We start from the raw sequence: 17,217 nt of genomic DNA on the forward strand, positions 1-17,217 counted from the left end.
TGCTCATGTCAAATCCTATTAAAAGAAAGTTTTCAATATAGGTATACATATAACTGATTCACTTTGTTGTACAGCAGAAACTAACACAACATTGTAAAGCAATTATAATCTAGTAAAGATGTAAAAAAAAAGTTTTCAGCAGAGAATGAACATTTCAAATAATGCCTTCTGAGAATGTCATTTTCAGCCCCTTAATTATGAATCATTTTCTTCTTCTAAATAAAATTCTAACTATGCAAAAAAAATGAAGCTATATTACTTATGCACCCTAAAGTTAGAAATAACTGGATATTTAAATTTTCTATCAGGTCAAAAATATCTCTAAAGATTGTATTATGTATTAAAATATCTCTAAGGTTATTCTTAAACTTTATCAATGATTTACTTCCACTGTTGCACTAGAGGTGACAAATTTCAACAAAGATATTTATTTTGCAACTATTTGGCAGGACAGGAGAAAAAAAGAACTAAGTGATACTGGATATCACATATCTTAATTTCAGTGTTCCTAATCTGAAGTCCTACTATAGGCAAATAATTTAAATTTTAAGTTAAAAAATTATTAACATGCATTAGGCAATAGATATATGAAACTAAATTTTATTTTTGAGTGTCATCATGGGTAGGTAATGTTGTAGTGACTTTGGCTATTAAGAACCATTCTTTCCTAATAATATTAAAACAAGAACAAAATACAAATATCTGAAAAGGCAACTCAGGGATGAGGAAGTAGAGTCTACAATGGGAAAATTTTTATTCTCCTCTTTGTTTTACCCAGGTGTCTATTCTGAGAGCATCTGCTGATAAGGAAGAATTGTCAGCATTACTACTGGAGGCCCTAGGGTATAGGAGAGGAAGAGTCACTTCAGACTTCCCAGACTTTTCTGAGTATCACCACAAGCTCTTGTTTGGAAAGATGTTCTTAAACATTGCACCAGAAGCTTACAAAATAAGTAAAAATATTTAAATTAAAAACAAAACTCCTCTAAGCATTCCTTATGGTTCTCTTAAGCCATCTGACTCGTATGCATGCGCATGTATACCCTCCCCGACACCCCTGACCTCCTTCCTGCTCCTGCTGCTGTTTATTTTCCCTTCGTGGCTACGCAAACAGTTGCCATAGGGATTTTTGTGAAGTCACAGATGGGGGATTAAAATTTCATTTCAGTTATGAGAATGAGATAGCAAGAGGGAATTCATTTGCATAGTACCACAATTGTAAATTTCAGAACTAAATATATTAGAATGATACTCGTTTAAATAAAAATCACATTGCATCAGTTTCTTAAGCGCTTTCCCACTTTAACTGTTTAAAACGATAGAAATTTCCTCCATGATATTCATGGGGAAATTTTCTTACAATATAGGCATTATCAAAGCACTCTTTTTTTTTTTTTTTTTTTTGCAGTACGCAGGCCTCTCACTGCTGTGGCCTCTCCCATTGCAGAGCACAGGCTCCGGACGCGCATGCTCAGCGGCCATGGCTCACGGGCCCAGCCGCTCCGCGGCATGTGGGATCTTCCCGGACCGGGGCACGAACGTGCGTCCCCTGCATCGGCAGGCGGACTCTCAACCACTGCACCACCAGGGAAGCCCCAAAGCACCCTTTTTAAGAATGTTCTGTACTAAGACCACCCAGGTGATTATTTTGGTTTCTCAATTTTTCACATAAATATATTTCTGATTTAAACAATTTTAATACATAATGGGCCTCATCTTTCTGACATACCTCAGTGTCTGTTGGCCCTGGGCTGACTTCTGGGTGGAACTGCACACCAAAGAAGGGTTTGCTCTCATGCATAATCCCCTAAAGGAAAAAGAAACGGGAAGAAATTCCTTCAGTAGCAAAGAATGTCAACCAGGACTAGGTATGATTCAGTGGACAATAAAGTCCAAACTTTAAAAACTAAGTTAAAAGTTTGAGAACATTCTAAAAACAAACAGTACTAATACAAATAGGCCAATAAAGATTCAACTAGTGTCGTTCCCTTACTAAAAACAACTGATTTGGTCTATAGCCTTTGAGGCCCCTCTAGGCTCTGGTTCAGAATAAACTCAAATCCTCTTCTTTTCTCCAACTCCTAAATTACTTCTCCAAGGGTCTTCTCAAAGGCTACTTCAGTGCAAGTGAGTCCCAGAGACCCACGTAGACTAGGCTCAAACAGACCTCCACCAATCACCCATTAGCAATGAATGTGTAAGACAGCCATTGACTAACACTCAAATTGTGGATCTTAATGAGTCAACCGATAAGAGAATAAGACAGAGAGAAATGACTTTTTAAAAAGCAGAGGGCTGTGGGAAATAATCTGTGACAAGAATTCTTCCACATACACACCCCAGAAAAGCCCACATAAACAAGGGAAAGGTAATTGTAAAACAGAGTATTAAAAGTCCTGCACTTCTCATCACACACTCAATGGGTTTACTGAGAGCACTTACCTCATTTGTTTGATCATTGACATTCACAAAAAGTGGTTTCCAACCAGCAGGAAGAGTGCTGTCCAGGGCATAGCCATGATTCTGAGCAGTAATGAAAGCCTGTCTGTTCGTGATATTCAAAACAGGCTGATTCTGCCCTCTGGAGGGAAAAGGGGAAAAAGAATATGGAAAAGGAAAAGTGAAGAAAAGAATATAAATGCATTAGTTGTAAAATAGTGAGCAAGAAAAGCCTATTAAAATTCAAATGTTTCAATTGCTTAGTGAAAATTACTGCATGAGAAAAGTCACAGATTGTTAAGCCCAATAATTTTAGGAAAAAATTCAATTCAGGAAGCTTTGCTGTGTGTTAAATATCAGTTCTATTAAACTTCTGTAATCAGTTTTAGAAAAGTGGAATTGCACTCATAACAAAAAGCTAAGATTTGCTCACTAGCTTAACAGAGACACATATAAGCCACTTATTTTAAGGGAGCTACAGTAATTTTAAAGCCAAAGAAGAGTTCTTGGGGGATAATAAAGAGATAACTACTCAGTCCTGAATCAACCTGAATTATACTTTATGGGGAGGGTGGACTGTGAAGGAAAGTTCCATGTTGAATAAATTAACATCATTTGGGGTAAGGAAGTAAAACCAAGAGGAACTGAAGATTTCTTGGTTCTTAAGTCACACTAGAGTTTTACAATGTTATCAGTGCTCTGAAATCAAGCTTAAAATCAGAACAATTTCCCTTGGAATGTTATTTGATTGAGTATTATAACTTCAATGTATGCCAAGGAAAGGAAAATAACTTTAAACTACAGCAAAGTCATCGTTAGAGAAGGCTGCCTTTCCAAAATGCAATAAAAGTGGTATCAGGTAGTCAGACAACTGTGAACCGTATAATAGTGTGCTTATCGATTTATTCTGAAGAAAATGGCACGTAAGTTCTCTAAGTCTTTTCGGTTTAGTTACTACCAGTATTTCAGAGCCAGTTTGACATGTAAACAGAAGCATAACTGCCTTACCTGTTGGCCATAGACATTTTGTAGGCTTGGGCACCGGCCGCCAATCCTGTTATTAAATTTCCTGTACTGATTCCAAACAATGGTTCCTTGCGATCGCTCTCCAAGATCTAAGTCAGGGAAAAATTTTATTACTCCAGAAGAACGATTCCAAAACATGCAATCTCTGAAGGAATAAAATGAAGCATTCTTTTTTTTTCTTAATTTACAAGGTAAAGAGAATAGTAATTGAATAAAAAGTTAGACGATAAATAAGGACGGGATTGACAATTTGCAGCATTGAAGTTCAATAGAATGTACTTAACATCCAGACTAAACCACATCTAATTTAATATTTCTCTGGAACCTTGAAGGTCTTATAGGTCCCAAGTTGTCATTTTCCAGTTGTACAGACAACACATTTGGAGATTGGACTCCAGCTCTCTGCACTCAAGGACACAATCCCAGTCACTTTGTCTAAAGTTCTTTGTTCTTCTTCCTGTTGAACCCTCTCCTTGTTGGTTCCCCTGCCTCAGAGGTCACAAATAGGAGTACTAAAAAATTACTTGTATGAATAAAATATATTACAGCTTTTTCGGCCATGCAGAGCAGACTCTCTCCACCTCACACACAGACACAGACTATCCCAGGTTCACTGCACCTTTTTGACATTCTGAATTAGTGGTTGTGCAAGAGCTGGGTTCCCAGGTCCTCCGGCAATTAAAAGCCCATCATACTCCATCTTGGTGAAATCATGATTCCAGGGCACTACATGCACTTCCGCTCCTCGCTGGAAAAGAAACACAAGAATGGTCAATTTAATAACATTTTTCTTCGCCAAAGTGGTAAACCTTCTCTTGGCTAATTAACCCCGAAAGGGAAGGGAAACAGAGTCCACGATTCAAATAAATAATGCTGAGCAAAAAACTCTCTGTTGACTCATATTTTGTGTGATGTAAATGGACCCTAGGATAGAAAGTGGAGGAAAAAAACACTATTTACATTTTGATTCTGAAAAAATACATAATGCATTTCCCCACACTTCAGGAGGTTCTAGACCTAAAGGCTTCATGACTGGGCACACAGGAATACAGTTTATCTTCCCTAGCTCTGGGAGAGGGAGTTGCAAAAGAGAAGATAAATTCCTTTCTCCAAAATTTAATTTGGTCCACCTCTCACCTTTTTCAATTCTGTATTTTTTTTTTTTTTTTTTTTTTTTGCGGTACACAGGCCTCTCACTGTTGTGACCTCTCCTGTTGTGGAGCACAGGCTCTGGACGCGCAGGCTCAGCGGCCATGGCTCACGGGCCTAGCCGCTCCGTGGCATGTGGGATCTTCCCGGACTGGGGCACGAACCCGTGTCCCCTGCATCGGCAGGCGGACTCTCAACCACTGTACCACCAAGGAAGCCCTCAATTCTGTATTTTTTGTCTGACCAAATTTTAGTGACTTCTTTCCTAGGGATTTTTCATATTATCTATAATACCTATATTCTGATAGAAAAATTAGAACTTTTCTATACAAAAGTGGATGGGAAGATGTCTTTGATTATTTTGCTAGAAGCATTTCCTGATATAAGAATTTGAGAGAAAGAAGTTTCTTTGGAGGGGTTTCCAGGAAATACCAATAGAAAGCAACATAGGGAAAGACCCTAATAAAGTGTGCATTTTGGGGCAGTTACCACAATGAAGAAAAGGAGCTTCAGCCCACTGGGGAATTCTGAGAGCCAGTGTAGCATATTTCACCTAACAACAGCTTAGCAATGTGGCAAAGGAGCTGGGGAATTTATACTCTGTCATTGATTGGGGCTGCTCCAGGGATCATTAATTCTATGTCATTTCCTGCCTGCCAGCAGCCTCCAACCAACCAAAGAGAGCTCTGAGGCAATAAGATGCAGACACTTGCAATTAGAAGATGAACAAAATGCCTTAAGATGATAAAATGAGAGGGAGATATGGCTAGGCCAACCACCACATCTACTATTTAAGGGTCCACGCACATTTTTGTTAATAAAATTGACCAGCATTCAAAATCATGATCTGGATGTTGGTGATATTCTATAACAAAAAAAGTGAATTGAAGAATTCTCCTTTACCCATGCTAATTTGGTGTTATGCAAATATATCTAGGGGTGGGGTACATATGTATAAGAGAAATAGAAAGACAAAGAGACAGAGGGAGACAGAGAGAGAAAGAGAAGGAGAAATCTCAACAAAACAATGTTTAAGAAAACATTGTGGGCTTCCCTGGTGGCGCAGTGGTTGAGAGTCCGCCTGCCGATGCAGGGGACACGGGTTTGTGCCCTGGTCCGGGAAGATCCCACATGCCACGGAGCGGCTGGGCCCGTGAGCCATGGCCGCTGAGCCTGTGCGTCCGGAGCCTGTGCTCCGCAATGGGAGAGGTCACGGCGGTGAGAGGCCCGCGTACCGCAAAAAAAAAAAGAAAACATTGTAATAATGGTTACGTTCTCCTCAAGTATTTTTTAAGGTCTAATTTCAGTTGGTTCTCTAAGAGTTGATATAAAGCAATGTGCAAGTTTGTACTATATCAGGGCATAATCCCTACAAACATGTGGTACATAATAAATGTAACCCAAAGGGGGAGTTCTCCTACTGACTACCTTTTTGGTTATCTCTAAACCCCAAGAAATTGAGTGTGTCTTGTCTCAGAATGTCCGTTGGTAAGTGAAAAGAACAGTCTTCATTTCCTTCTGTGTTTTTGTGGCCTTTGAGGTTTTTGGGTTTTTTTTAACAGAAATCTACATCTCTAATTTTAACAGGAATAAATGTGTTATCTAATAGATCAAAGGCAACAAGAAGAGAGTATATCCCCTGACATTCTGACAGAATACACAAGCTTTCTCTGAAACAGATAGAGGAAATCAGATTAACACTAATGATCAATATTAGAAACCCCCAACCTTGAGATGGAACAAATTACTTACCTTTACTAGTAAGCGGATCACATTGTTTTTTATCCCACAGTCTACAGCTACCACTTTCGTGGGATTTCCTTTGCCATACACCTTGACATCCTGCCATTTTAAAAACCAGAGAGTAAGAGAGAAGGTCCAGCTATGAGCAACACACCAATATCATAAACACATCTCAGGATGCTCTGCACTTGGTAACAGATTGACTGCTAACTACTAGGGAGTGGCTGGCAGTTAACAATCAATTTGTAAGAAAGGCACAGCAAATGCCACAAACTCTATCTTCTTCATGAGAACAAAGTACCTTGCTGTTTTGTATAAAACGTTGATTACAGTAATAACAATTATCCCTAAGAAATTGGTTGCTTCCATAATTAACAAATATCTTTCCCATGTTTGGCCTCATTAACAACCAGTAGCAATGGAATTTCCAAGTATTATTGCCTGATTCAGCACTAAACAGATGTAGTGATAGATATATCATGCTTTAAATACCATTTGATCCTCAACTTGCAATAAAGTTTGGATGAGATAGCGCTGTTGTGCGTTAGGCTTATGCAGTGGGGCTAATGGATAAAATCAGTCTGAGTCAGAGGACTTGCTAAGCTAGTGTAGACCCCTGGTTCCTTTAGGTTATTGTGCAATCATTTGCATTTAAATGGTAGACTTCATAAAAGGATCCCAGAGCATATCATAATCATTACCTATGTTTTAAGCACTGCTTGGAGTCAGATCCATTTTCACAGGCATTTACCCAAGAAGTAGTTCCCCAAAGTCATAAGAGAAGAAATAATAGAGAGAGAGAGAAAGCCTAGAGGGCTGGGTGCCCACACTGGTCCCAGCTTCAAGAGTCAGCTAGCACATTCTGAATTTAGAATGATTTCAAAGTTTATGAAAGGTTTTAGATGAAATTTGCAACCTGGTGTCTACACAAACACACCATACACTCTCTGTACAGAATGACAGAAGTAAGCAAGACCTCACAGACACTGGGATATATGAATTTGCTAGGAATCTCCAAGAGAGGAATATATTATGCAGTATTTTTCAACCTTATTTGACCACAGAATTTTTTTAAGGTGACTTTCTCCAGGCCAATACTTCTCACATTTGGAAAATCTAGACTAGATCCCCAAGGTAGTTCTAAACTCTAAAATTCTATAAAAATAGCCCTCTATCATGCTGTGTCTCAAACAAAATCACTTCATAGGAAAATATGCTAAAACCTCTTTCTCCTATTTGTCTGAGCCACCCTGCTGTCTCTTTTCCTGCTGTTACTGCTCAGGCTAGGCTTTCACGAGTTTTGTCCTAATTAGTTGCAATAACTTTCTAGTTATCTGCTCTTTTATCCAGTTTACTTTGCTCCAAAATGATGCCAAATGGGTTCCCAGTAGTCTCCAAGTTAGCTGATTTATTTAGCCAACGATACTAAACCATCTAGCTCTAGCACCGTCCATCTCCACTCATCTTTGGCCAAATGCGAGAACCTATATGTGTGAACCCTTAGGTCGGCCACACCAAACTACACATAACTCTTCAAAGACACCGTATCGTCTCATACTTCTGTGCCTTTCAACACATGCCATTTCCTCTGCCTGAAACGAAGTTCTCCTTGTTCTCCATCTACCAAATTGCTCCTTATGCCTCAGAACAAGCCTAATTCCTCGCAGAACCTCCCCTGATCCACCTATTTCATTGGATGTTTCCCCACACATGCCTTTATGGTACCTCATGCACATTCCAAGGACAGCATTTATCATAGTATTCTCTCCATGGCGCCTACTTGCTTGCCTACCCCACCAATCTCTATGGTCCCCAAGGACAGAGGCTGTAGCCCAAGAGACTCACAACTACATTAACAGATATTCAATCAAAAGCAACACATCTTTCTAAGATGTATTCTATACCTTCCTGTAAATATACAATAAACATATCTTACTTTGGGGTGATACAGTCGTCATCCTGAATACTACTCTTTGAACTGAGCTATAATACACTAAATCTTCAGTGTGCTCAGGAATACTTTTCCCTGCACAAAATGACCCCAGATTCTGATTACTGTACTGGGTCTGATTTCTATAAAGTGTTCCTGGCTCTCTGGCAGACCATTCGCTCTGACTCCTGATATTCAATTGAACGCCCTTTTATTTGACATTGTTAAAGTCTTGAGCTAAGGAACCACAAGAGGAGAGAAGAAAAATTAAAACAACAGTAAACAGCCTCTAAATCAGGCCATGAAGATCACTCTGTAAGTAAAAGTTATAACTTTAAATGCACTGATTTTGTAATATATCAATTTTAACTGCTATGAGACCCTTTTCTCCTTCCCTCTCTGATGCTTCTGGAAGATGACCTCTACCTAAAAGAAGATTTTGATATTACAAAAGAGGAAGGTCTAAAGGGAATAAAATAAAACTACAAAACATGAAGGAAAATTTCTCACCTTGGTTGAAACCTCAGCAATCAAATTCTGCTTATTTGGATCCACAAAGTCCACAGACTGACCTTCAAATTCAATCTTCCCAAGCATGGTACCCTATCAAATTAAAAAATTAGACAGTTAACAGGGAGCAATGATGCAGGTGCTGACAGTTAAATTCACAGGGACTTACACAGCTGCTCCACTATTTAGATGTCTTTAGAACATACTCATAACCATCAGCAAGAGATCTTCATCTTCTCAACTAGGAAAGGTGAAGCAGTGTGCATGGTACATTTTGGGAAACACTATGAGAAGGTACCAGCTAGCAAGGTTAATCTGTGAAAACTTTACCTTAGTTCTTTTAGGGCTGAGACAGTCACCTGGGGTAAGCAAAGTCAAAGGGCAACAGAATTCAGGTCTCCAGTAGATGCAAATCAGAGTATTTAGAGTACTTATGACCTAAAGCTATTTCGTGGGTGACATCGACAAAATAATCGATTGAGAAGAAAAAAAGAAATCTAAAAATAGCTGAAAATTGAAAAAGAATGCAAACTTATTAGAGAGCAAAATTCACAAACAAAAAACTGTGAAATGCTGTATAAGTCACAAACTTTGAGAAGTTGCAATGAAAGGGTTCGCTGCTTTAGACATGCTAATAAGGGCTTGAACTTTAGAGTACCCTTAACCCTCTGTAAAGTTTTCACAAATTAACCTTGCTAGCTTGAACGTGGCAAATGTTGTATTATTCTTAGCTGTCTTGAGATTTACTTATTTGTTAGTAAGTCTACGTTGACCTATTTAGAAAATGGTATATTTTGTAATCAAGACTTTATTGAGGGAGAGAACAAATCAAAGTAATTCATTGATTTGCTTTTCTCCAACGAAATTGTTGCACTGAAGGAAATAAAGGAAAGCCTTTATTTCCCTTTGAAATGCATTCCTTAGGAGAAGAAGTAACTTGGGAGTGAGTGAGTACCAGCAACATGGTTAGAGGGTCAAATGGTTATTTCAATGTGATTATTAAAACCAGAGTACTACCTCACACTCTGGGAAAAATAGTAAAAATCACCTTGCACTTCCATACTGGATTATTAAGTTTCATAGTGATCTCCACTTACTTTTATAATCCAAATCACAGAAGTCCTTGACTATAGTTACGGATCCCTAATTTTGAAATTCCGTTTTCAGTTCTCATTCCCTTTTTCTCAAAGCATGCTGAATGACAAACACCCTTACTTTTCAATCTAAGACTAATAGAACTGAAAGCCACAACATAGTTTTGTTGTTGTTGTTGTTTTTAACATCTTTATTGGAGTATAATTGCTTTACAATGGTGTGTTAGTTTCCGCTTCATAACAAAGTGAATCAGCTATACATATACATATATCCCCATATCCCCACCCTCTTGCGTCTCCCTCCCACCCTCCCTACCCTACCCCTCTAGGTGGTCACAAAACACCCAGCTGATATCCCTGAGCTATGCAGCTGCTTCCCACTAGCTATTTTACATTTGGTAGTGTATATATGTCCATGCCACTATCTCACTTCGTCCCAGCTTACCCTTCCCCCTCACCGTGCCCTCAGGTCCATTCTCTACGTCTGCATCTTTATTCCTGTCCTGCCCCTAGGTTTTTTAGAACCATTTTTTCTTTTAGATTCCATATATATGTGTTAGCATACGGTATTTGTTTTTCTCTTTCTGACTTACTTCACTATGTATGACAGACTCCAGGTCCAACCACCTCATTACAAATAACTCAATTTCATTTCTTTTTATGGCTAAGTAATATTCCATTGTATATACGTGCCACATCTTTTTTTTTAATTAAAAAAAATTTAATTTTATTTAATTTTTTATACAGCAGGTTCTTATTAGTTATCCATTTTATACATATTAGTGTACATATGTCAATCCCAATTTCCCAATTTATCACACCACCACCACCCTGCCGCCACATTCCTCCCTTGGTGTCCATACGTTTGTTCTCTACAACTGTGTCCCAATTTCCGCCCTGCAAACTGGTTCATCTGTACCATTTTTCTACGTTCTACACATATGCATTAACATACAATATTTGTTTTTCCCTTTCTGACTTACTTCCCCCTGTATGACAGTCTCTAGATCCATCCACGTCTCTACAAATGACCCAATTTCGTTCCTTTTTATGGCTGAGTAATATTCAATTCTATATATGTACCACATCTTCTTTATCCATTTGTCTGTCAGTGGGCATTTAGGTTTCTTCCATGTCCTGGCTATTGTAAATAGTGCTGCAATGAACATGGGGGTGCATGTGTCTTTCTGAATTATAGTTTTCTCTGGGTATACGCCCAGTAGTAGGATTGCTGGGTCATATGGTAATTCTATTTTTAGTTTATCAAGGAACCTCCATACTGTTCTCCATAGTGGCCGTATCAATTTACATTCCCACCAACAGTGCAAGAGGGTTCGTTTTCTCCACATCCTGTCCAGTATTTGTTGTTTGTAGCTTTTCTGATGATGCCCATTCTAACTGGTGTGAGGTGATACCTCATTGTGGTTTTGATTTGCATTTCTGTAATAATTACTGATGTTGAGAAGGTTTTCATGTGCTTCTTGGCCATCTGTATGTCTTCTTTGGAGAAATGTCTATTTAGGTCTTCTGCCCATTTTTGGATTGGGTTGTTTGTTTTTTTAATATTGAGCTGCATGAGCTGTTTATATATTTTGGAGATTAATCCTTTGTCGTTGATTCCTTTGCAAATATTTTCTACCATTCTGAGGGTTGTCTTTTCGTCTTGTTTGTAGTTTCCTTTGCTGTGCAAAAGCTTTATGTTTCATTTGTTTATCTTTGTCTTTCTTTCCATGACTCTAGGAGGTGGATCCAAAAAGATCTTGCTGTGATTTATGTCAAAGAGTGTTCTGCCTATGTTTCCCTCTAAGAGTTTTATAGTGTCTGGTCTTACATTTAGGTCTCTAATCCATTTTGAGTTTATTTTTGTGTATGGTGTTAGGGAGTGTTCTAATTTCATTCTTTTACATATAGCTGTCCAGTTTGCCTAGCACCATTTATTGAAGTGACTGTCTTTTCTCCATTGTATATCCTTGCCTCCTTTGTCATAGCTTAGTTGACAAGAACGACCTTGATCATTACATAGTGTCCTTCCTTGTCTCTTGTAACATTCTTTATTTTAAAGTCTATTTTATCTGATATGAGTATTGCTACTCCAGCTTTCTTTTGACTTCCACTTGCATGGAATATTCTTTTCCATCCCCTCACTTTCAGTCTGTATGTGTCCCTAGATCTGAAGTGGGTCTCTTGTAGACAGCATATATATGGGTCTTGTTTTTGTACCCATTCAGTGAACCTGTGTCTTCTGGTTGGATCATTTAATTCATTCACGTTTAAGGTAATTATCGATATTTATGTTCCTATTACCATTTTCTTAGTTGTTATGGGTTTGTTTTTGTAGGTCCCTTACTTGTCTTATGTTTCCCATTTAGAGAAGTTCCTTTAGCATTTCTTGTAGAGCTGGTTTAGTGGTGCTGAATTTCTTAGCTTTTGCTTGTCTGTAAATCTTTTGATTTCTCCGTCGAATCTGAATGAGATCCTTGCCGGGTAGAGCAATCTTGGTGGTAGGTTCTTTCCCTTCATCACTTTAAATATATCATGCCACTCCTTTCTGACTTACAGAGTTTCTGCTGAGAAATCAGCTGTTAACCTTATGGGAGTTCCCTTGTATATTCTTTGTCGTTTCTCCCTCGTTTCAATAATTTTTGTTTGTCTTTAATTTTTGTCAATTTGATTACTATGTATCTCGGTGAATTTCTCCTTGGGTTTATCCTGCCTGGGACTCTCTGGCTTCCTGGACTTGGGTGGCTATTTCCTTTCCCATGTTAGGGAAGTTTCTGACTATAATCTCTTCAAATATTTTCTCGGGTCCTTTCTCTCTCTCTTCTCCTTCTGGGACCCCTGTAATGCGAATGTTTTTGCATTTAATGTTGTCCCAGAGGTCTCTTAAGCTATCGTCATTTCTTTTCATTCTTTTTTCTGTTCCATGTCAGTGAATTCCACCAGTCTGTTTTCAAGGTCCGTTATCCGTTCTTCTGCTTCAGTTCTTCTGCTACTGATTCCTTCTAGTGTATTTTTCATTTCAGTTACTGTATTGTTCATCTCTGTTTGTTTGTTCTTTAATTCTTCTAGGTCTTCGTTAAACATTTCTTGCATCTTCTTGATCTTTGCTTCCATTCTTTTTCCAAGGTCCTGGATCATCTTCACTATCATTGTTCTGAATTCATTTTCTAGAAGTTTTCCTATCTACACTTCATTTAGTTGCTTCTCTGAGGTTTTATCTTGTTCCTTTACCTAGTACATAGCCCTCTGCTTTTTAATCTTGCTTGTCTTTCTAGGAATATAGTTTTGGTTCCATAGGCTGCAGGATTGTAGTTCTTCTTCCTTCTGTTGTCTGCCCTCTGGTGGATGAGGTTATCTAAGAGATTTCTGTGCCACATCTTCTTTATCTATTCATCTGTCGATGGATACTTAGGTTGTTTCCATGTCCTGGTTATTGTAAACAGAGCTGCAATGAACATTGTGGTACCTGACTCTTTTTGAATTATGGTTTTCTCAGGGTATATGGCCAGTAGTGGGATTGTTGGGTCGTATGGGAGTTCTATTTGTAGGTTTATAAGGAACCTCCATACTGTTCTCCAGAGTGGCTGTATCAATTTACATTCCCACCAAAAGTGCAAGACGGTTCCCTTTTTCTCCACACCCTCTCCAGTATATACTGTTTGTAGATTTTTTGACGATGGGCATTCTGACTGGTGTGAGGTGATATCTCATTGTAGTTTCGATTTGGATTTCTCTAATGTTTACTGACGTTGAGCATTCTTTCATGTATTTGTTGGCGATCTGTATATATTCTTTAGAGGAATGTCTATTTAGTTCTTCTGCCAATTTGTGGATTGGGTTGTTTGTTTTTTTAATATTGAGCTGCATGAGCTGCCTGTAAATTTGGAGATTAATCCTTTGTCAGTTGCTTCATTTGTAAATATTTTCTTCCATTCTGAGTATTGTCTTTTTTATGGTTTCCTTGGCTGTACAAGAGCTTTTAAGTTTCATTAGGTCCCATTTGTTTATTTTTGTTTTTATTTCCATTTCTCTAGAAGGTGGGTCAAAAAGGATCTTGCTGTGGGTTATGTCATAGAGTGTTCTGCCTATGTTTTCCTCTAAGAGTTTATAGTGTTTGGCCTTACATTTAGGTCTTTAATCCATTTTGAGTTTATTTTTGTGTATGGTGTTAGGGAGTGTTCTAATTTCATTCTTTTACATGTAGCTGTCCAGTTTTCCCAGCACCACTTATTGAAAAGGCTGTCTTTTCTCCATTCTATATTCTTGCCTCCTTTATCAAAAATAAGGGGACCATATGTGCATGGGTTTATCTCTGGGCTTTCTATCCTGTTCCATTCATCTCTTTCTGTTTTTGTGCCAGTACCATACTGTCTTAATTACTGTAGCTTTGTAGTGTAGTGTGAAGTCAGGCAGCCTGATTCCTCCAGGTCCGTTTTTCTTTCTCAAAATTGCTTTGGCTATTCGGGGTCCTTTGTGTTTGCATACAAATTGTGAAATTTTTTGCTGTAATTCTGTGAAAAATGCCATTGATAATTTGATAGGAATTGCATTGAATCTGTAGATTGCTTTGTGTAGTAGAGTCATTTTCACAATGTTGATTCTTCCAATCCAAGAACAGGGTATATCTCTCCATCTGTTTGTATCATCTTTAATTTCTTTCATCAGTGTCTTATAGTTTTCTGCATACAGGTCTTTTGTCTCCTTAGGTAGATTTATTCCTAGGTATTTTATTCTTCTTGTTGCAATGGTAAATGGGAGTGTTTCCTTAATTTCCTTTTCAGATTATTCATCATTAGTGTATAGGAATGCAAGAGGTTTCTGTGCATTAATTTTGTATCCTTCTACTTTACCAAATTCATTGATTAGCTCTAGTAGTTTTCTGGTAGCATCTTTAGTATTCTCTATATATTTTATCATGTCATCTGCAAACAGTGACAGCTTTACTTCTTCTTTTCCAATTTGGATTCCTTTCATTTCTTTTTCTTCTCTGATTGCTGTGGCTAAAATTTCCAAAGCTATTTTGAATAATAGTGGTGACAGTGGCAACCTTGTCTTATTCCTGATTTAGTGGAAATGGTTTCAGTTTTTCACCATTGAGAACTATGTTGGCTTTGGGTGTGTCATATATGGCCTTTATTAGGTTGAGGTAAGTTCCCCCATGCCTATCGTCTGGAGGTTTTTTACATTTAATGGGTGTTGAATTTTGTCAAAAACTTTTTCTGCATCTATTGAGATGATCATATGGTTTTTTTCCTTCAATTTGTTAATATGGTGTATCACATTGATTGATTTGCGTATATTGAAGAATCCTCGCATTCCTGGGCTGAACCCCACCTCCTCATGGTGTATGATCCCTTTAATGTGCTGTTAGATTCTGTTTCCTAATATTTTGTTGAAGATTTTTGTATCTATGTTCATCAGTGATATTGGCCTGTAGTTTTCTTTCTTTGTGACATCTTTGTCTGGTTTTGGTATCAGGGTGATGGTGGCCTCGTAGAATGATTTGGGGACTGCTCCTCACTATGCTATATTTTGGAAGAGTTTGAGAAGGATAGGTGTTAGCTCTTCTCTAAATATTTGATAGAATTTGCCTGTGAAGACATCTGGTCCTGGGCTTTTGTTTGTTGGAAGATTTTAAATCACAGTCTCAATTTCAATGCTTGTGACTGGCCTATTTATATTTCCTATTTCTTCCTGGTTTAGTCTTGCAAGGTTGTGCATTTCTAAGAATTCGTCCATTCCTTCCATGTTGTCCATTTTATTGGCATATAGTTGCTTGTAGTAATCTTTCATGATCCTTTGTATTTCTGCAGTGTCAGTTGTTACTTCTCCTTTTTCATTTCTAATTCTATTGATTTGAGTCATCTCCCTTTTTTTCTTGATGAGTCTGGCTAATGGTTTATCAATTTTGTTTGTCTTCTCAAAGAACCAGATTTAGTTTTATTGATCTTTGCTGTTGTTTGCTTCATTTATTTTTCATTTATTTCTGATCTCATCTTTTTTATTTCTTTCATTCTGTTAACTTTGGTGGTGTTTTTGTTCTTTTTCTAATTGCTTTAGATGTAAGGTTTGGTTGTTTATTTAAGATATTTCTTGCTTCTTGAGGTAGGAATTTATTGCTATAAACTTCCCTCTTAGAACTGCTTTTGCTGCATCTCATAGGTTTTGGGTCATCATGTTTTCATCCTCATTTGTTTTTAGGTATTGTTTGATTTCCTCTTTGATTTCTTCAGTGATCTCTTGGTTATTAAGTAGTGTATTGTTTAGCCTCCATGTGTTTGTATTTTTTACAGATTTTTTCCTGTAATTGATATCTAATCTCATAGAGGTGTGGTTAGAAAAGATACTTGGTATGATTTCAATTTCCTTAAACTTACTAAGGCTTGATTTGTGACCCAAGATATGATCTATCCTGGAGAGTGTTCCATGAGCACTTGAGAAGAAAGTGTATTCTGTTGTTTTTGGATGGAATGTCCTATAAATATCAATTAAGTCCATCTTGTTTAATGTATCATTTATAGTTTGTGTTTCCTTCTTTTTTAAAATTTTGGATCTTCTGTCCATTGTTGAAAGTGTGGTCTTTTTGGTTTTTTTTTTCGGTACGCTGGCCTTTCACTGTTGTGGCCTCTCCCGTTGCGGAGCACAGGCTCCGGACGTGCAGGCTCAGTGGCCATGGCTCATGGGCCCAACCGCTCTGCGGCATGTGGGATCTTCCCGGACCGGGGCACGAACCCGTGTCCCCTGCATCGGCAGGCGGGCTCTCAACCACTGCGCCACCAGGGAAGCCCTGAAAGTGCCGTCTTAAAGTCCCCTACTACTATTGTGTTACTGTCTTTTTCCCCTTTCTTGGCTGTTAGTATTTGCCTTATGTATTGACGTGCTCCTATGTTGGGTGCATAAATACTTACAATTGTTATATCTTCTTTTTGGGTTGATCCCTTGATCATTATGTAGTGTCCTTCTTTGTCTCTTGTAATAGTATTTATTTTAAACTCTATTTTGTCTGATATGAGAATTGCTACTCCAGCTCTCTTTTGATTTCCACTTCCATGGACTATCTTTTTCCATCCCTTCACTTTCAGTTCTTTATGTCCCTGGTGTGAAGTGGGTCTGTTATAGACAGCATATATGCAGGTGTTGTTTTGTATCCATTCAGCCAGTCTATGTCTTTTGGTTGGAGCATTTAATCCATTTACTTTTAAGGTAATTATCGATATGTATGTTCCTACTACCATTTTCTTAATTGTTTTGGGTTTGTTATTGTAGGTCTTTTCCTTCTCTTGTGTTTCCTGTCTAAAGAATTTCCTTTAGTATTTGTTGTAAAGT

At 38.0% G+C, this 17,217-nt stretch overlaps 1 protein-coding gene across 1 annotated transcript in view; it reads right to left on the reverse strand.

Annotated features, from left to right (window-relative positions):
• CPS1 (carbamoyl-phosphate synthase 1) overlaps positions 1–17,217 on the reverse strand; it is a 142,292-nt gene that overhangs the window by 94,798 nt on the left and 30,277 nt on the right. The window contains exons 6-11 of the mRNA XM_060016165.1: positions 8,798–8,890; positions 6,367–6,456; positions 4,085–4,213; positions 3,448–3,554; positions 2,443–2,581; positions 1,730–1,807 (exon numbers count right to left, since the gene is read on the reverse strand). Of these exons, the coding sequence (XP_059872148.1) occupies positions 1,730–1,807; positions 2,443–2,581; positions 3,448–3,554; positions 4,085–4,213; positions 6,367–6,456; positions 8,798–8,890 (636 nt within the window). The remainder of the gene's footprint in view (positions 1–1,729; positions 1,808–2,442; positions 2,582–3,447; positions 3,555–4,084; positions 4,214–6,366; positions 6,457–8,797; positions 8,891–17,217) is intronic.

Source organism: Delphinus delphis, chromosome 7 (assembly GCF_949987515.2).
Source record: "Delphinus delphis chromosome 7, mDelDel1.2, whole genome shotgun sequence".
Lineage (NCBI taxonomy): Eukaryota > Metazoa > Chordata > Mammalia > Artiodactyla > Delphinidae > Delphinus > Delphinus delphis.